The sequence below is a fragment of the Pelophylax lessonae genome, assembly GCF_965119305.1.
Source record: "Pelophylax lessonae genome assembly, chromosome: 8".
Taxonomy (NCBI): domain Eukaryota; kingdom Metazoa; phylum Chordata; class Amphibia; order Anura; family Ranidae; genus Pelophylax; species Pelophylax lessonae.
The window spans coordinates 132,386,595-132,407,937 of NC_138775.1; the positions used below are offsets into that span (position 1 = coordinate 132,386,595).

The 21,343-nt window shown below is 43.2% G+C and overlaps 1 protein-coding gene across 1 annotated transcript in view; it reads right to left on the reverse strand.

The window, feature by feature from the left end:
- CCDC134 (coiled-coil domain containing 134) overlaps positions 1-21,343 on the reverse strand; it is a 109,527-nt gene that overhangs the window by 35,680 nt on the left and 52,504 nt on the right. Inside the window, exons 4-6 of the mRNA XM_082265048.1 lie at positions 18,735-18,819; positions 16,062-16,243; positions 15,789-15,860 (exon numbers count right to left, since the gene is read on the reverse strand). Of these exons, the coding sequence (XP_082121174.1) occupies positions 15,789-15,860; positions 16,062-16,243; positions 18,735-18,819 (339 nt within the window). The remainder of the gene's footprint in view (positions 1-15,788; positions 15,861-16,061; positions 16,244-18,734; positions 18,820-21,343) is intronic.

The following is a 21,343-nucleotide window of genomic DNA, read 5'->3' on the forward strand; positions in this document are numbered from 1 at the left end:
GCGTTACCTGGCTGAACGCTCAATGGCAGGCTGGGAAGCCACTGACCCACGACCTGCGACCAGGGGGATCAGCCCGAGACCCAGCCCGCATGATCCTCTTCATCCAAGAACTAACTAATGCTGACAAAAAGAACAGCTAAGTAAAGGTAGAGAGAAAACTCAAACAAAAAATCAAAAAAGAAGAAAGTCTGGGGCACAAAGCCCCAGCACAGAGAGAGCCAGCCACTCCTGACAAGCTAGACATTGAAACTGAGATATGGTTGCAGGAAGTAGGAGGGTATTGACTGAGGGGACCACCCCTTGAGGGTGGGATATGTTAAAAGTTTTAATGTTAACATATTCTGTTGCCTAGCTACTCCTTCGGAGCAAAGTCTAATACCCCATATGTGACGAATATGAAGAGGCGGCGACTGTCGGAGGACGTAAGAGAAAATTGCATTTCCATGTTCTGTATACTGTGGGAGACCAGATATAGTGAATGCAGGTTCTGGGTTTATTAACACTTTAATGTTTAACCACTTAAGGACCGGGCCAATTTCTGACATTTGTTGTTTACAAGTTAAAATCATTTTTTTTTGCTAGAAAATTACATTGAACACAAACATTATATATTTTCTTTTAGCAGAGACCCTATAGAATAAAATAGAGATCATTGCAATATTTTTTATCACACCATATTTGCGAAGCAGTCTTAAAAATGCAATTTTTTGGGAAAAAACACACACTTTAAATAAAAAATAAGAAAACAGTCAGCTCAATTGTTTTCTATAATGTGAAAGATAATGTTACGCTGAGTAGATAGATACCCAACAGGTCATGCTTCAAAATTGTGCACGCTCATGGAATGGCGACAAACATTGGTACTTAAAAATCTCAATAGGCGACATTTCTACAGTTTACCAGTTTAGAATTACAGAGGCGGTCTAGGGCTATAATTATTGCTCTCGATCTAATGATTGCGGCGATACCTCACATGTGTGGTTTGAACACTGTTCACATATGTGGGCGTGACTTGTGTACGTGTTCGCTTCTGCGCACGGGCTAACAGTGACGGGGCGCATTCATTTTTTTTTTCCTCTTATTTATTTTATATGTTTTATTTTTACACTGTTCCTTTAAAAAAAAAAAGAATGTAAACATGCCTTGTAGTAGAAAAAAAGCAGGACAGGACCTGAGCACCTCTCCCGCCGCCCATAAAGGTGATCCCACGGCAAATTCACTGCTGGGACCACCCTTATGTTAAAGCGAACCGTCCGCTGTTGTATAAAAAGAAAACAATTTTGAATGATAAGAGTATGGAGCTTTAACAGAAGGCCAAATATATCCTGCATGTCCAAGCCTAAGTGCAGTCAATATAAACACAAAAATCAACACAAGGGACAGAACTAAAGACGACCATTTATGGATCAAAATTCGCTCAGTTCAGAAGAGACACTGGCTATAGTTGGCAACACAGATCATTGTATTCTTCCAGTAGGGAAGGCTCCCCGCTGCCAGAATACAAATCGCTCAGCGGGAGTGATTCCCCCACCCGCATAGAATGTGTGGATGGGGGATTTAGATAATTTTGGTTTAATGAAAAAAAAAAAATATTCATGTATGGCCTGCCTTACAGTCTGTAGGATGTGTCCCTTGTGCTGATGCCTCTTCGGTTACCTAAAATTCTCCTCTATCAATGCACCCCACTCCTGTAAGTTAGGTCACGTGCGAATTTGTGTTTTTTTATTTTACTGCACTTTAAGCTTCTGACAGTATAATGCCCACTGTTCCTCCTTAAGGAGGGGTGCACTCCCTCAAGGCATACCTGCCCTTAGTTATCCATTCTATGTGCTCCTACTATGGAGGCTCAGGAAATTTAGAGTTAGGACCACAGTGTATACAGAAGTCCCTTGGCGTGGTCACTGCGGCTTACGCATACAGGTCCTTTTAAAAAAATTAGCATATTGTGATAAAGTTCATTATTTTCTGTAATGTACTGATAAACATTAGACTTTCATATATTTAAGATTCAATTACACACAACTGAAGTAGTGCAAGCCTTTTATTTTTGATGATTTTGGCATACTCCAGCTCATGAAAACCCCAAATTCCTATCTCAAAAAATTAGCATATCATGAAAAGGTTCTCTAAACGAGCTATTAACCTAATCATCTGAATCAACTAATTAACTCTAAACACCTGCAAAAGATTCCTGAGGCTTTTAAAAACTCCCAGCCTGGTTCATTACTCAAAACCGCAATCATGGGTAAGACTGCCGACCTGACTGCTGTCCAGAAGGCCATCATTGACACCCTCAAGCAAGAGGGTAAGACACAGAAAGAAATTTCTGAATGAAAAGGCTGTTCCCAGAGTGCTGTATCAAAGCACCTCAGTGGGAAGTCTGTGGGAAGGAAAAAGTGTGGCAGAAAACGCTGCACAACGAGAAGAGGTGACCGGACCCTGAGGAAGATTGTTGAGAAGGACCGATTCTAGACCTTGGGGGACCTGCGGAAGCAGTGGACTGAGTCTGGAGTAGAAACATCTAGAGCCACCGTGTACAGGCGTGTGCAGGAAATGGGCTACAGGTGCCGCATTCCCCAGGTCAAGCCACTTTTGAACCAGAAACAGCGGCAGAAGCGCCTGACCTGGGCTACAGAGAAGCAGCACTGGACTGTTGCTCAGTGGTCCAAAGTACTTTTTTCGGATGAAAGCAAATTTTGCATGTCATTCGGAAATCAAGGTGCCAGAGTCTGGAGGAAGACTGGGGAGAGGGAAATGCCAAAATGCCTGAAGTCCAGTGTCAAGTACCCACAGTCAGTGATGGTCTGGGGTGCCATGTCAGCTGCTGGTGTTGGTCCACTGTGTTTTATCAAGGGCAGGGTCAATGCAGCTAGCTATCAGGAGATTTTGGAGCACTTCATGCTTCCATCTGCTGAAAATCTTTATGGAGATGAAGATTTCATTTTTCAGCACGACCTGGCACCTGCTCACAGTGCCAAAACCACTGGTAAATGGTTTACTGACCATGGTATTACTGTGCTCAATTGGCCTGCCAACTCTCCTGACCTGAACCCCATAGAGCATCTGTGGGATGTTGTGAAGAGAAAGTTGAGAGACGCAAGACCCAACACTCTGGATGAGCTCAAGGCCGCTATCGAAGCATCCTGGGCCTCCATAACACCTCAGCAGTGCCGCAGGCTGATTGCCTCCATGCCACGCCGCATTGAAGCAGTCATTTCTGCAAAAGGATTCCCGACCAAGTATTGAGTGCATAACTGAACATAATTTTTTGAAGGTTGACTTTTTTTGTATTAAAAACACTTTTCTTTTATTGGTCGGATGAAATATGCTAATTTTTTTAGATAGGAATTTGGGGTTTTCATGAGCTGTATGCCAAAATCATCAATATTAAAACAATAAAAGGCTTGCACTACTTCAGTTGTGTGTAATTGAATCTTAAATATATGAAAGTCTAATGTTTATCAGTACATTACAGAAAATAATGAACTTTATCACAATATGCTAATTTTTTGAAAAGGAGCTGTATATTTGCAAATGTGTGCAAACAAAACCCTCTGTTTTTACCGCAAACCAATAAATGTCACGGGTTACGGGCCTGGAGACCAAGGTCTCGCCGGTCCCTTCAGCTTCCTTCCTGCACCCTTCCTCCTTCCCTCTTTTACTTTTCTCCTCTTCACCCTATGTTTTCTGCCCCCTTCCCCCTACTCTCCCATCTGTACAGATCCGCACTCTCTCCCCAAGACTGGGGTCTACTGTAGCTTTATCCCTATGGCTTGTTCATTCCCTGACTGACTCCATGGTTTGGAGTTATTGTTTCCTGCTCCTGCTCTGTACAGGAGCCTGTCCGTCGGTACTACCCTGGTACCCGACACTCATAGGTTTTCTATAACTGAGGTTGTTTACTTGTCCCTCAATCCGCCAATCTTTGTTACATTTGATATGTCTGTTAGTATGCATACCCCACATGATCCCACCTGTTCCAGTTGACTATATTAATTTCACAGCTACTGTAACCCTTGGTGAAATGCTGTTTATGGACCTGTTGTCAGATTGCTCCATTCCATTTTTACCTGATGTGCCTTAACTCTGTATTGCAACCTCTTACTAAATAAAGGGGAATTAAAAAAAAAAAAAAATGCTATATATTACCTGCTGTCAACCAAAATAGGCGAGGGCACATCTGATGCACCTGGGTGGATTGAACTGGTAAACTGGGAATTCGTAGATTTCTAACACTAGGTGATATTTATGATACAAAGCACACATTTTTCTGTGATTCACAACCAACAAGTTGCGACTGCGTAGACTTCTACATAATTTTTTATTACCAGAGGACATTTATTGGTTTGAATATATGTTACACACACACACACACACACACACGTGTGTATATAACTTTATAATTTACTTTGTTTGGGGTTGTATTTATATTATTTGAATGAAGTTATACAGGAACTATATGAGTATATAGATCAAATATTTTTGAATTTGAAGTAATTTTTTGGTATTAAAAATATTTTCTTTAAAAAGAATGCTGCACTTTTTATCAGAGATATTTTCTACTTTTGCCTGGTGATTTCACATAAGTGTTAGCTGCTCTTTTGTTTTTTTTTAATATTTTTCATATTTTTGTGAGTATCACAGGAAAAAAAAATGTAATTGAATATTTGTTAAAAGTATCTATGTGAATTCCAAAATATGTGGTATACATGATCAGGAAACTTCATATTAAGATCAGAGGAATAATGGGATTTTGAATATTAAAATGCATTTCTCTGATGTTCATTGACGGACACAGCTCCTCATCTTCTTGACTGTGGGTTATGCAGCCCCCTACAGGAGTAGGACACTAGGCAGGAAAAAAACTTGACTACACCTATGGGGCAATCCCAGGGTGTATACTCCCACTCTCTGCTATAGGTACTCAGTTTTGTTACAAGCAGTGTCAGAAGGAAAAACCCAAACTCCATGGAGGGGTGGGTGCTGTGTCCGTCAATGAAAATCAGAGAAATGGATTTTACGGTAAGTCAAAAATCCCAATTACTCTTTCGTTCATTAAAGGACACAGCTCCTTATCTTCTTGACTACGTGGGACGTCCCAAAGCAGTGTCAAACATGAGGGGTGGGAACAGCAAGAAGAAAATTGTTCCCAAGGCTAAACATAGCCAAGCAGGTAACATGAAGCTCAACCATTAAACAACTGAAGCTCACCTGAAAAAAAATTAACACCCTCAAAGAGGACCAAGTCCTCTAAACAGCAGTCTGCAAAACCTTGCAGTCGAAGGAAGAATCCGCAGATGCCAACAAATACACCTTACAAAACTTTGTAAAAGAGTGCACAGATGACCAGGTAGCGGCCTTGCAAACCTGCATCACTGAAGCCTGATGATGGAAGGCTCAGGAGGCACTAAGCGCCCAAGTAGAGTGCGCCTTAACAGGGAAAGGAGGAACCTGAACCTTAATAGAATAAGCCTGAACCACAGTCTGTTTGATCCATCTGGAAATGGTTACAGCAGAAGCAACCAACCCCTTGCGAGGTCCAACCGTGAGGACAAATAGTGAGTCTGACTTTCTAAAAGACTACTTAGCTGCCAGGTAAATTATTATTGCCTGAACCACATCCAGGGAATGCCAGACAATTTCCTTAGAATGCCAAGGCCTGGGACACAGGGAGGGCAACACAATGTTTTTATTTAAATGAAAATCAGACGACCTTTGGAAGGAACGACGAACATGGACGAAGAACGACCTTATCCCTGTGAACCACCAGGCAAGGCAAATGACAAGACAGTGCCACCAGCTCCGACACCCTGCGCGCAGAAGTAATAGCCACCAAAAAGGCCACCTTCTGGGACAATGTAAGCAGGCAAACCTCCCGAATGTTTTCAAAGGGAGGCTTCTGAAGAACTAACACCACCAAATTAAGGTCCCACGGCGGTAATGTAGACTGCACTGAAGGAACCAAATGTCTCACTCCCTGGAGAAAGGTACGCACCAAGGAGTGTGTGGCCAACAGACGTTGAAAGAAACTCGCCAAAGCCGAAACATGGCCCTTGATAGTACTTAAGGCCAGGAGCTGCTCAACCCCTCGTTGGAGGAAGGCCAAAATCCGAGTCACTGAAAAGGAGCGAGGGTGAACCTGAGGGATTCACACCACGCAATGTACGTTTTTCCAAGTACGATGGAAAATCTTCCTAGAAGTAGATTCTCTAGCTTTTAACAGCGTAGGAATCACAGAGTCAGCCTCTATCTTTCAACACATGGCTTTCAACACCCAATCCGTCAAAGCCAGCGACTGTAAAGCAGGATGGCAGATTGGCCCTCGCGACAACAGATCTTCCCTGAGAGGAGATCTCCAAGGAGCATCGGTGACCAACCGTACCAGATTGGCATACCAACACCAGCAAGGCCAGTCTGGAGCCACTAGGATGACCGGAATCCCTTCTGCCTCGATCTGGCGCTGGAGTCACGGCAGAAGTTTGAGAGGAGAAAAAGCGTAAAATCAGACGATACTGACTCCAAGGAGCCACTAATGCGTCTGCGGCGTCGGCTCAAGGATCAGGGAACCATGCCACAAACCTATGCACTTTCCTGTTGAGGCGAGAGGCCACCATATCCACCTCTGGAGTACCCCATCGGAGACACAACTGATGAAATAAATAAAAAAGGGAAGCACACAAACTGATTGGATTACTTCCACTCAGCGCTACAATATAAGATAATGATCAATCATAAAAGGAGACAACTGATTAAACATCTCCGGATGAACTGACCATTGCCCCTGGTCCAACGCCTGTCGACTGAGGTAATCCGCCAGCCAATTTTCCACCCCTGGAATGTGCACAGCAGAGGGCTGGAATGAATCGTTATGCCCACTTTAGAATGCCGCCTACTTCCCGAGCTGCCAGGACATTTCTCGTGCCCCCCTTGGTAATGGACAATTGTCTAATTGATTTTGTACCGGACACCCCTGGAGATGACATGTCTGATTGCTCGGAGACAGTCTAATAATTCCAGTACATTGATTGGTAGCCTGGACTCTTCCAGAGTCCAGATCCCCTGAGCACGCACTGTGCCGAGGATGCCTCCCCACCAGGACAGGCTGGCGTCCGTGGTGATGACCATCCAGTACAGGGGAAGAAATAATTTGCTCTGACAAAGTGCTGGAGAACAAAGCCACCGAACCAGGGACTGCCTCGGACTCTGGCTCAACAGGATCCGATTGTCTAGAGACTGAGGATTTTTGTTCCATTTCACCAGAATCTTTTTGAAGAGATCTCACGTGGAACTATGCAAGTGAAACCACCTCGAAGGTAGACACCATCAGGCCCAGTACCCGTATGCAAGACCAAAGAGATGACCGTCTGCTGGACAGCAGAAGCTGAATTGCCTCCTACAATTTCTGAAGTTTTTCCAGAGGAAGAAACACTCTGGCTGAGGCCGAGTCCAAAGTCAGACCCAGATAGTCCAGGCTTGTGGACAGAACCAGAGCAGACTTCTGAAGATTCAGAATCCAACCGAACTCCCTAAGAGTTTGCAGAGTAATCTCCAAGTTTTCCAACAGAGCAGTCGAAGACTCTGCTTGCAAAATCAAATTGTCCAGATACCCCAGTACCGCTATCCCCCGCTGACACAGCAATGCTAGCACCGGGGATAATACTTTTACGAAGACCGGAGAAGCGGAGGCGAGACCAAACGGTAACGCCACAAACCTATAATGCTTCTCACCCATGGCAAAGCGGGTGAAGCGCTGGTGACCGACACATATTGGGATGTGTAGGTAGGCGTCCTTGATGTTGATGGAGGCAAGGAAATCCCCCTGATGTGTAGGGACGCCACCACCGTGTGAATTAATTCCATTCAGAACGTCTGTACCCCCATAAAGCAGTTTAGTGCCTTGAGGTCCAGAATTGGGCACACCCTGCCTTCCTTCCTGGGAACTGTAAACAGGTTTGAGTAAAAACCTTGAAAGCATTCCAATGCCGGAACCGGGACAATCACCCCTTGAAGTAACAAGTCTTTCACTGCCCCAAAGAGATCCCCTAAGCGATCTGGGGACAAGTGAAGGTTGGAAGGGAAGAACCTGTCGGGAGGATATGATCCAAAAACTTGATCTTGTAGCCGGAGCGAATTACTTTGTGGGCACACTTGTCCTGTCCTTTATCAGGGAGGTCCACAGATCTGGAAACCTGTTAAGCCATCCCCCCACCCCAGATACGGATGAGGGCACCCCTTCATGTGGAGGAAGCTTTGTCCGCAGGTCTGGCAGAACCCACTTATGGCTTGCCGGACCAGGTCCTCTTGGAACCCCCGGCAGAGGCTCTGAAGGGCTTAGATCTCTTGTCTTGAGACCCTGAGGGACGAAAAGGCCTCTTGTGAGCCGAAAAGAAAGGCCCATGTCTGCGACGGGACTCCTTATCCTTGGAAGCCAGAGGAAGAAGAGTACTCTTTCCCCCTGTGAGGCCTTTGATGATGTCATCTAAGGAAGCTCCAAACAGGCGATCCCTCACATGACCAGAGGTTACGCACACACGCCCCCATCCATGCCGGCTTTGTTTCATTGTGCTGTTTGGAACACGTGGGATGCCGAGATCGGACCCACTACAGCCTATATGTTTTGATGTGCCTGTTTTTCGCCTGTCTATGCGAGTAGATCTTTAATAAACTCGTTTTATATATCAAGACGGTATCACACTAGGTCTTTTCTACTATATATTTCCATGCATATGCGACCCCCTTATGAATACACCTGTTGTGGAGACTGGAACTTCCTCATTACTGCCTGGTTTTCCTGTTTTGGCTGGAATACTGATTCAAAAAGCTTGGTGAGGTCATTTCATTAAGTTGAATGACCACTGTGTTCTGGTAAGCTGCCTCCCATCAGTTGCACTTTGTGGTGTCCTACCTACACTTGCCAGTGGTGTTTTATTTGAACAATTTACCTGGATTTGATCACTTATGTTCTGGAACCCTTGGACTTATTCACTTTTGGGACTTTTATTTCTTGCACAAATAATTGTCTTCCTTTACCTTTATGATTTGTTATGAATTTGTCATGTTTTTATGATGCTTTATTATTTTTACGATTAGCGCTACACAATTTTTTGACTGATCCCTCACATATGGAAGATCGGATAAGGCCTTCTTAGAAGCCTGGTACGCAGACCAGCATTTCAGATAGACAATGCCCTGCAGGACCACAGCTGAGACAGTCTAGAAATCAAGGAAACCGCATCCCTTGGACCAACTGATCCGCAAACTCCGCAAAGGCAGTGGGGAGCTGTTCCCCCTCCAGGTCTTGGCGTAGAAGTTTTAACACACTCTGTCATAGCTTGCGATACCAAGGCAATAGCATATACCGGCCTAAGTACCAAACCAGCCACAGTGAACATATGGTGGGTTAAGGCCTCTGACCTTCTATCAGCTGGATCTGAGGAGACAGGGGAATCTTCAACCGGGCTTACAGTGGCTTTATATAACCTGGAAACCGGGGAGTCCACTACAGGAGGACCCATCCATTTTTGAAGGAGGGAATCCTCATAGGGGTACCACATTGCAAAAGGTGTGTTTCCGTCACCCCCACTATTTGGTGACAATACGGTCTAAGAAGTTGGGAAAGGGGAACACCTTCGCCGCTTTGGAGGACTTGTGGGTGCAAAAGGTGACCCGCATCCTCCATCTTTAAGGTTTCCCGCACTGATACAATCAGTGCATCCACTAGCACCTTTTCATGCTCGACTAGAGGAGCAGAGGAATCATCCTCACTATCTGAGCACGCAGGGTGCATAGAGGCAAACCCTGAAAGGTAACTTGCAACCGTCCTGTGCCACCCGAATCAGATTCTGGATCTGATGAGACAGAGGAAGCAGGTAAAGGCGGGGGACGCTTTTTGCTAGCCCGTTTTCCCAGGACCAAATCTACCTTGGACACCAAGGACTTCAGGATGGCGGTCAGTGCAGTCAGTTGTTGGGACCCGGAGGGGTTCTGAGAGGGGATCAGGTGGTGAAATATGCTCTAGGGACTCCATTAATGGAGAAGGGAACCCACACAAAAAAGTGTTGAACACTGCAAGAGACATCCCACCGCTGCAACAGAGAGAGGGAGAGAGAACCCCACAAACAGACTCACCACCACCGGTCAGGTGGAACTAACTGCACACCATGCAGTGATCAAGAAGATAAATACCCAAGGATCAGCACTAGAGGCCGAGGAGGGGCTCCCACCGCCGAATCACTGCCCATCCAGCTCCAAAAACATGGCCGCCACTATTTTCAATGGGAAACCACAAGGAAATGGCCGCAAAGGCTACACAAACATGTCCGCCGATCTGTAGCATAAATGGTTACAAGAAAATGTCGGCCTCAGGTGGCTCTCAGGGCGATCCCAGAAGCTGATGGGGGGGGGGGGGGGGGGACAGCTACTTACCACACCAGGAACAGGGTGGGCACCGCTCCGGACAGACCACCGCTCCATCGCAACGTGGGTGTTGTCAGCCAGGAGGAAACACTGCGACTCAGGCCGAAGCCAGTTCGTATGCGCGCTCACTAAACATTTAAATCGCAGGCCAGCCCCATCCAAGAGGGCTATGTCGCAGCCGATCGCAGAACTGCGGTCTGCACACGCTTGCTTGACAGACTGGGGGGACCCTCTGGATCTAGATTATCCAGTCCGTAGCCCAGTCCAGAACTTGATTGTAGATCTCACAGGAACAAAATATTAAAAAGAGGAAAGATTCTATTTATTTAAAAAAAAAAATTGCCAGGACTACTTCTTTAAGCATACGCATCACGACTTCAGAGACAGGAGCTCCTTCTTTGCTCTGCCTCCCCATAAATATCATCGGCAAAGGCTTCAAAAGGCAAGGAGTGAACGTGTCTAGGAAGCAGAACAGAAAAGTTGATTTATTCTGCCGACGGTGCCAGTGATAGCGCTCACGTCAGCTTATTGAGAAGGGAATGGGTAGCGCATGTGCATTACCGCAAAGTCTGCTAAAACCTGTAGTCCCTAAGGCAGCATCACATGGTCCCAAGGAAATCCAGAGCTATGATTACCAAGATTGCAGCCCATAACAGTGAGTTAAATATAATGTTAGGTAGATTATAAAAAATGTTAAAGAAAGAATGAATCATGCAGTTATGTTTAATGTAGCTAATAGATATCATTATTGTAAAATGTGAGGCTTTAGAACCACTTTAACCACTTGCCGACCGCCGCACGACTATCTACGTCGGCGGTCAGCCCCTCACAGGCAAAGTGACGTAGGGCTACGTCACTAGCTTGTGAGGGTCTAGGGAGCGAGCGCGCGCCCCCGGAGGCGCGCTCCCGCTCCCGAGTGGTCACGGACCCCCCCGCGCGTGTGACCGGCGGACCCGATGTCCGCCGGCCACTCTGCGATCGGCGGGGGAGAGGGAGAATGTCAGGCAGCTTGTGTAAACAAGCTGCCTGTCATTCTCCTCGCTGTATGAGAGCTGATCATCTGGATCTACTATGTAGATCCGTTGATCAGTCTGCATACAGCTGAAGCCCCAGCCAATCACAGTTAGAATCACGCCCCTAGGGACACACACAGCCCCTCCCTCTCAAATAAAGTTAACCCCTTCACTACCAGTGTATTTTTACAGTAACAGTGCATATATATAGCACTGATTACTGTAGAAATGTCACTGGTAACCCCAAAAGTGTCAAAAATGTCAGTCAAGGGTCCGATCTGTCCGCCGCAATGTCGCAGTACCGCAAAAAAAATCGCAGATCGCCGCCATTACGCGTTAAAAAAAAAAACAACAAAAATGACAAAAATCTTTCCCTTAGTTAGTAAACACAATAACTTTTGCGCAAACCAATCAAAATACGCTTTTTGCGATTTTTTTTACCAAACATAGGTAGCATAAAACAAATTGGCCGAAAATTTTAAAAAATTTTGATTTTTACATTTTTTTTGGGGGGAATTTCATATAAAAAAAAGGGAAAAATATTGCTATTTTTGCAAAATGGACGCTCTTTTTTTGTTTATAGCGCGTGATCAAAAAATCGCACAGGTGATCAAATACCGCCAAAAGAAAGCTCTGTTTGTGGGAAAAAAAGGACGCCAAATTCGTTTAGGTACAGCGTCGCACGACCGCGCAATTCTCCGTTAAAGTCACGCAGTGCCGAATCGCAAAATACCCCCTGGTCGGAATGGGGGTAAAATCTTCCGGGGCTTAAGTGGTTAAGAATCATAGTTTATCTAAACATTTTTAGCTACTCCATATTAGTGACCTTTGGCAAATGACATTTAGTGGGATTGATACGTTCCAGGGACACTGGAGAAGGTCAAATAGGATTATGGGAATATCAAGAAATGAGACCAAATCGACATATGGTCTAGTTCCTGTAGCTGAAAGGTCTTAAATTCCATCACTGGTAAAATGTAAACGTATTCCTCGCAGGTGGGCTGCACCCACACTGCAAAGGTTAATTTGCACGTTTTGTCTAGAGGAGAGGAGAAGTCGCTTTTCTTACCGGATCTTCTGCTCCTCCAGCAGATGGCATAACCCTACAATCTGGCAGTGGACTGTCCTTCAGCATCAACATATCTAAATGTAGGGCGCTTGACCCTACTTTGGTCTTAAAGAGGACCGGTCACTAGTATGCTGGAGAACAGGGGAGAAGGCGCTGTGGGGATTGGTCTAGCAATGGGGAGGAAGGGAGGATCGGGTAAATAAATCTGGAGTTAGGTCACAATGTGAACTTGGAATTGCTTCTTACCAAATTATCAGGGGTCAAATAACCTGGGGGAGGGGTATTATTGCACTGAATACCTGATGATTTTAAATGTGATTCTGTTTTTATCTAAAATATTTTGGAGAGTTTATAGAATTTATGAAGTCTATTATATGGGTTGACATAATGCTACCTCTAAGAAAGTCCATTGGATGAGAGGCATTGAAGGAAGGATACGTGCAACATCAGGCGCCACAAGTGAAAGAATTGTGTATACAATTTATCACTTTTGGGGTAATTTTTCGAGTGGAGGTACAAATTGTAAGGGATGTCAAGTTTATGTTAGGAAGGAAAGGTTATATTATTACATGGTTATCAGTCACTAGTTTTTCACATAATTTTCATGGTTTGCGACATGAGTTTTGCACAAATTTTTGGAAATTGTTTATATTGCTGTTTGAAGTTTACCGGTATGTGGGGAAGTAGAATAGGAGTATGAGTAATGGTGTTTTATAATAGCGCTGAGTATTACTTTAAATCATCTTGGAATTATCAAGGTGGGAAAATTTACACCTAGCAGCTTGTAGAAAAAACATAGGGGGGGTCCAAATGTGTGTAGTTCAGGCTTATTCAGTTTGATATTTTTAGGCTACATTCACTTGGACATAACAGTGCTAAAAATGTTCCTGATCATTAGGCAAGGGAACAAAAGTTCCTGCATAATATACCTAAAAATTGTCCTGTTCTTTTTTCAGTGGTGTAAGTGTATACACTCAGACACGGATTTTTGTATTTTATGTTATGGATCCGAACGCAGTGCATGTTTACACAACTGTGGGAATGTCTTAATTGAAAAACCATGCCGCTACATTCTAATCCACAAATATAAAAAACATTTGTAAATGCATTTTTTTTTTTTTTCTGCCATGTGAATGAGGTCTTATTGAATTTTTGGAAAAACACTGCCACTAAATGGTTTATTGCATTGCTAATCTCCACCTTTCAAGATACTTACATTTATATATGTAAAAAAAAATGGAAACATTTATTGAAACTCATAGGTGGTGCAATATGATGATTGTATTTGATAAACCTAAAACTTTGAACTGACTACAAGGAGAAAAATCTTCAAATCATTTTTACACTCAGTGGCAAATTTTTGTGACTTCCATAAGTCTGATCTTTTGGCAACTTACAGAATCACTCCCTCTTCTGTATCACTTTGTGCACGGAAGGCCAAACTGCATCAATAGTCAGCAAATATGTGCCTCCATTTTTGTACATAGTGAAAGCATCTATTAAGATCCATCATTTTCAATCATGTGGATCGGTTACGAATTGAGAGGGGCAATCCCGGTGCTGCAGAAGAATGATGTTTACCCCACTGGATCTGTTCACTGACCCACATAGAGACTTTAGGTTCTATGATATGGGTCCATGCATACTGTTGCACAGAAGGCTAGTTGTGACATTATCAAGTAAGGTATGATAGCAAATCTTGTTTAGGTATAAATATAAAGTATATGCAAGGAAAAACTGAATATTACGTTTTTAAATTAATAATTCAGACACAGCTAAGCTGCCCAGGGCTACAGTTTTTATTCATCTATGGTATTTGTGTTCCAAGATATCCCACTAGCACAAACACTTTACATTCTGTTATTAAGAGCCATAAAACACACTGTTGTAATGATATGGCCATTTAATTCTCCCCCATCAGTCATGCGCCCCAACCCAAACATTGCTCAAGTTGCTTCTTACATACACCACAGTGTTATTGTCGCTTCTAAGTTTATATGACCAATCACCTTCTTCATCAGCGACTGCTACAGTCCCACTCAAAAACAGTGTGGAACAGCAAAAAGCTCCAACTACAAAATTTGGCTAAGATATATTAACCACTTCCAAACTGGGCCATTTCTGGCACTCCGCTCCTACATGTAAAAATCATCTTTTTGCTAGAAAATTACTCAGAACCCCCAAACATTATAGCAGAGACTCTAGGGAATAAAATGGCGGTCATTGCAACTGTTTATGTCACACAGTATTTGCGCAGAAATTTTTCAAATGCGTTTTTTTTGAAAAAAAAAAAAACACTAAATGTAGCCAATTTCTTTGTATAATGTGAAAGATGTTACGCGAGTAAATACATACCTAACATGTCATGCTTTAAAATTGCGCACACTCTTGGAATGACGCCAAACTTCAGTACTTAAAAATCTCCATAGGCAACGCTTTACATTTTTTTACAGGTTACCAGTTTAGAGTTACAGAGGAGGTCTTGGGCTAGAATTGTTGCCCTCGCTCCAATGTTCGCGGCCATACCACACATGTATGGATTGAACGCCGTTTACATATGTGGCCGCGACTTACGCATGCGTTTGCTTCTGTGTGCGAGCACGCAGGGACGAGGGCACTTGCATTTTTTTTTTTATTGTTTATTTTTTTATTTATTTTATTTTTACACTTTCCCTTTATTTTAAATTTTTTTTTTGATCACTTTTATTCCTATTAGAAGGAATGTAAAAATCCCTTGTAATAGGAATAGTGCTTGCCAGGTCCTCTTTATGGAGAGATCTGGGGTTGATAAGACCTCAGATCTCTCCTACAGGCTAGAAAGACTAAAAAAAAATGACCTCATCACGGCAGTATTGACAACTGCCAGGCCGGGCGTGATGTCATATTGTCGTGCCCGGGCCTCCGAGAGTCAGACTGCAGGGGACCATCTGGTCCTCGGCAGTCTCTATGGTTCACTTCCACCGTCGGCAGATTCCTTCTCCGGCTCACCGATCGCACGGGCGAGCTGTAAGATCGATCAAGCGGCTGAACAGGAATGGTAAAGGGAATCGCCAGCTGAAAAAAATGATATCTGAATGATGCCTGTGTCTGCAGGCATCATTCAGATATCCCCACTCAAAAACCCTGGACGTCATATGATGTCCAGCGTTAAGGAAGTGGTTAAGCAGACCTTCTCACTTTTGAACTGTTTAACTCTTAATTTACTGGAGAATACAGTCAGTGTCACTAAACTAAAATGGATGTAATGAAGAATGCTTAATTTTTAAGAATATAATGTAGTCACTACTTGCCTCCATATTGTCAGTTTTGAAAGGATTTCGATAATCAGGAGATTTTTCACTAATGCCCAACTCTTGAGACATCTAAAAACATGAAATGAAAAGAAATCAGGATAAGATAAACAGGCTTATGCTGTATTAGGATACATACGCAATACAGTAACCAAGTTACTTTTCTATAATCATGTCAAAGAAATATCATGTGTTCTTCCCACAAAACTATGGAGAAAACGTGTCTACAATATCTTGGAGAAGACTGCATTTAATGATAGACTTCAGACATACCAAGTCAAGGAGCTGGGAATGTGGACCATCATTGAAGATTCCACTCAGATTGCAGAAACCGATTCCCCATCGAATGAGGTTATTCCAATTAGAATTACGGTCAAAATAATGGTGAACAATTTTTGGGAAGCGTAGGACTACATCGCCAAAAAAAGCTGAATTTTCCACCGTATGGGAATAAGCTGGATTCAGAAGAGACAGAATGCACAGATATTTAGCACATTTAAATCTTACACTGGTGTTACATGTGTACAAATCTAGCGCAAATCTATGCTGTATAGCCCTACAAACAGCGTTATTTTGTTTATTCTTTATTTTTAACTTTCCCTACATACAGAGGATTCATTAAAAATACCAAGCTAAAGTTCTGAAGCAGGTAGGCTATGCATGAGTTGGTGGCACAGTATGGGGGGGTTATCAGGTGGAAACATTTAGACAAATAGGGCTGTGGATTGGGTTGCTAGTGCTACTGTATGTAAAATATCACAATTTGTTTCTACTTCACAGGCAGAGAGGGCAGTAAAGTTTGCCTTCTCTTGTAGTAGACAGAACAGTCCCTGCAGGAACATGAGTCTCTCTCAGGATTGTTGCATTACAAATGCTGCAGTCTAAAACTCACAAGTATAGGTCTACATATAAGTCAGCCTTGTTAAGATTTCTACCCCAAGCTATGCAGCAAAGAAATACCCCCAACAACTGATGCTCCTCAGCTTCAGAAACATTGCCTGTGGTATTCTAGTTCTTTTTCACCCTCCCAGGGTGTTATGCAATCCTTCAGGGGTGCTACGTGCCACACACAAGGAATCTTTCACTCAGACAAATCATAATTCAAATACAGGTCTATAAGCACTCTGCGTTCATTGCAGACACCCCTGGCTGACTGGTGTCAGAATGATAGATATTGTTCTACAGGAGTTAAGACTGGAATCATGGTGGTCTCCTACATGCAAAACAGGTACACTTTGGTAAAGATCTATGATAAATAGTCAGCCGCACACTATACCTTCAACAACTTCTGGATTAAATGGTTCAACTCCGCATACTTCTTCGTGTTAATCATTTGTGGCAGCTTGTGCGCCCATATACATACTCACACTTTGGTGTACTGCTGACAGGCTAAGTATAGAGGCATTTCTGTAACTAAGGCCCTCTTATTAACCATCATAAACACTCCTCCATCCTAAACTATTAACCATCCTAAACACCGTTAGTGGTTGTATATTCTACTCCCTTTACAAACAAATAAAAACATCACAATTTTTGCAGTCAATTTTTTAAGAGGGAAAACAGGATATACGGCAGCAGGAAAAAGAGTGTGAACCCCTTGGGATTAACTGGTTTTCTGCAGCAATATGCTATAAAATGTGATCCTTATCCAAGTCTCAATGTTCAAGCAATTTTGCCTGAATTTTGTGGAGGTCTGATCCAGGGCTACCGAAAGAGCTGCTAAAAGAAGGTTTGATCAGCATTTCACTCCAAGGATTAGTTACATAGTTAGTCAGGTTGAAAAAAGACACAAGTCCATCCGGTTCAACCATAAAAAAAAAAAAAAAAAAAAAAAAAAAAAACACAGTATTGAAAACCCTACCATAAATCCCATAATCCTATACTTGCTGTTGATCCAGAGGAAGGCGAAAATAAACCCCAGCAAAGAATGATCCAATTTGCTACAGCAGGGGGAAAAAAATCCTTCCTCATCCCCCGAGAGGTAAACGGATATTCCATGGATCAACTTTACCTATAAATATTAGTACCCATTCATATTATGTACACCCAGGAAATAATCCAGGCCTTTTTTAAAGCAATCTAGTGAGCAAGCCAGAACCACCTCTGGAGGGAGTCTATTCCACATTTTCACAGCTCTTATGGTGAAGAAGCCTTTCCGTATTTGGAGACAAAATCTGTTTTCCTCTCCAGTTCCCCGATATCCTTTTTAAGAACTGGTGCCCAAAACTGAACTGCATATTCCAGATGAGGTCTTACTAATGATTTGTACAGGGGCAAAATCATATCTCTCTCTCTGGAGTCCATGCCTCTGTTAATACAAGAAAGGACTTTGCTTGCTTTGGAAACAGCAGCTTGGCATTGCATGCTATTATTAAGCTTATGATCTAGCACTCAGATCCTTCTCCGTGATGAATTCCCCCAGTTCTACTCCACCTAGTATGTATGATGCATGCATATACTTAGCCCCCAAGTGCATAACTTTACATTTATCAACATTAAACCTCATTTGCCACATAGTTGCCCAATGAAACATTGAGGATTCACTTGCTTTTGCCTCCAGCACTGACACTTTAATGGTTCTGTTCAATAAAGACACGCAAAGTTAGAAGGGTTTGTGTGTTATCAGCTTATGCACATTGTGTGTGCCCTACTGTTGTGACTTTGAGGATCAAATCACATTTGATGGCAAATTTCTGCAGAAAAACAGTTAATGCCAAACGGTTCACATACTTTTTATCTTGTCACTTTGATTTGTGAAATGCAAAACTGTAAAAATTTATAAAATACAATAAGACATGCAATAACTAAACTTGCTTAAAACCTTTGAAAATTAAATCTTTTCACAAATTGGCAAAAATTATTAATTCATAAATGTGTGTATAGAAGCAAGCAATAAAATGGACCATTTAAGACGTAAGCATTTTACACCTACAAAATACATCGTACCATCTTTAATCTTGTCATCTTCAGGGAATGGACCATCAGGCTGTACTCCAGCTGCAATGAGAATTGCTCGAGAGTCCTCCAATACCTGTTACAACAAAAACCATCCTGAAAAATCTTGACACATTATTGCAACTATGCTGAAAAAAAAAAAAAATTGTGGGCCCCCTTACTATCCTTTTAGTCATCCTTGCAAGAGATCTGCCCGATGTGATCTCTAGTATTTTTTCTTACTTTTCCAGTTGTTTTAAATAAGTTAACTTTATAATTACAGTAGCACGTTAGCATTTTAGCCACCCACCTAATAGCACTAGCCCAGTGGCAAAGGTCCCTAGATTCTTCAATAACTCTGGTGCCTCAAGAGAAGGAGCTCCTATAGGAATGGCAGGGGTTTGTGTGTAACATGCCAGTTCCCCCTCCACTATCTTTACCCCAGAGAACTGGTAAAGGGGTTCCTTTAAAGAAAACCTGTGCTGGCAGAAATACAAGGGATACCACTGTTTTTCTCCCAAAAGCACAACATGGCTGGATGTCCCAGGCATCAATTCTTCCTAATTCACTGACCTGACTGACTGACATTCGATAAGAACCCCAGTATTGTAAACTTGTTTTATGTCAGTGTCTCAGAAGTATTAGACCTTGCTTAAAAAGAGCTTCAACTTGTATAAGAGTGTGTACAGTAAGCTTTTGCAAACCATTTGCAGATCCTTCAGCAAGACTTGAAGCCTTAAAGTGGTTCTAAAGGCAGAAGGTTTTTTAATCTTAATGCATTCTATGCATAAGGGAAAAAAAAGATTTTGATTACAGCTCTTCCCCCAGCCCCCTCTTATACTTATCTGAGCCCCATCTTGATCCACGATGTTCATGGGAGCAAAGATTCCCTCCTCATTGGCTCACATAGCAGAGAGCCATTGGCTCCTGCTGCTGTTAAATATAACCAGTAAGCCAATGAGGACAGAGCATAGGACGGTGTTCGGAACACTCCCTGTGTACACTGAAGTGCTGTCATGTATCTGCCAGTTAAGAGTTAACTTAGTGCAGACTAATTGCACTAATTGGCAAAAGGCTGGCCTATTTAAACACCACAGCAGCACTGAGCCATTGCTGTCTTGTCCGCAGCTTTACCTGTACTTCCTGATTCTGAACCTGCTGTTTCCTGTTGACTTCCTGATCGACCTCCCGGCTTGTCCACTACTTCGTCTGCTTGCTGCCCGCCCTGACCTTGGCTCATTCCTGTGACCACTCTCCTGCCTTATTCTTGTCGGCTTATCTGCTTCCGATTCTGGACGTGTTCACCTCCTGGTGGGGCAACCCTGGGGACCGCGACCTGGTGTTAGCTTGCAGCGCAGTCTATCCCCACCATCAGGGGCTCTAGTGAAAACCAGCTAGCACTTAGACTCCGCACCTCAGACTAGCCCGTGTCTACCACCAGTGTGACCCGTCCGTGTTCCTGTTGTACCAGATCCCACGAGGCTACCTCTGCACGTCAGGCTCAGCCACCAGCACCATTACAGACGGGGCCAAACCGCAAGAGGCTTGTTATCGGGTGCACTTGGCAGGGAGGAGGAGCCATGGCCACCGGCAGGGGACCCAAAAAGAAGAGGATCAGGGATGCAAAACCATTACACAGAGCAGGTAAGTATAACATGTTTGTTATTTTTCTTTTTAAAAATTCCAACCTTTGGAATCAGGCTTTAGTCTGTGTACCCTTGTATGGGTTTCCATGACACTGGCAGCTTGCCTGCTGTTTTATGGGCTGTGACATAAAGGCCTTAGTGCTCATGCACGTACCGAACAGTGTTATTGGATGATGGCACTCACACCCACAGGAGTGCCTAGCAACCAGGGATGCAAAGACTGCAGGACTTTCTTTAATCAGAAAAAAGAACTTAATTGAGAATGGCATAAGTCAATAAAACATTGCACAAGAGGTACATAAATTACATCAAGTAAAATACACAACCATACAGGATTCCAGAATACAATGTTTTCCAGTACAAAATGAACTCCATAGAAAAGAAAAAGCAGCATTGCCATTCCATACACATCATTGAATAAGACATAAAAAGTAAAAACAATAAAAGCAACCAAACGCTCGTTGCTGCTAACATTTCAGCTGCCAAAAGCACTCCACCACCTACATAAGCACATAAGCAAGCGAAGCGATTTAAGACAAGTTGAGGAGGAGCTACTGCAGGGGAAGCCAACCAGGAACCCCATATGTTCTCAAATTTCAGAGGAGCTTTCCTGTGATAATAAGTGTGTTTTTCACATATTAGAATAGAATTGACAGAGTGGATCCACTGGGGGGGGGGGGGGGGGTTGGAAGACATCCACACTCTAGCGATCAGCTTTTAAGCTAAGTATAGAAGTCCAAGTAGAGCCACAAGAATATGTGGATGGTAAAGCATTTCATCCAAGCCGCCCAATAAGCACACCAGCGGATCCAACTGAATCTGAACCTGGTAAACTCTATTAATAGTGGACACTACAAACTGCCAGTATCGTACCAATTTGGGGCATTTCCATAGCATATGAATAAAATCACCTGTATGCAATTTACATTTGGGACACAGGGGTGAGGAACGTCTCGGGGTTCTATAAGTACGGTG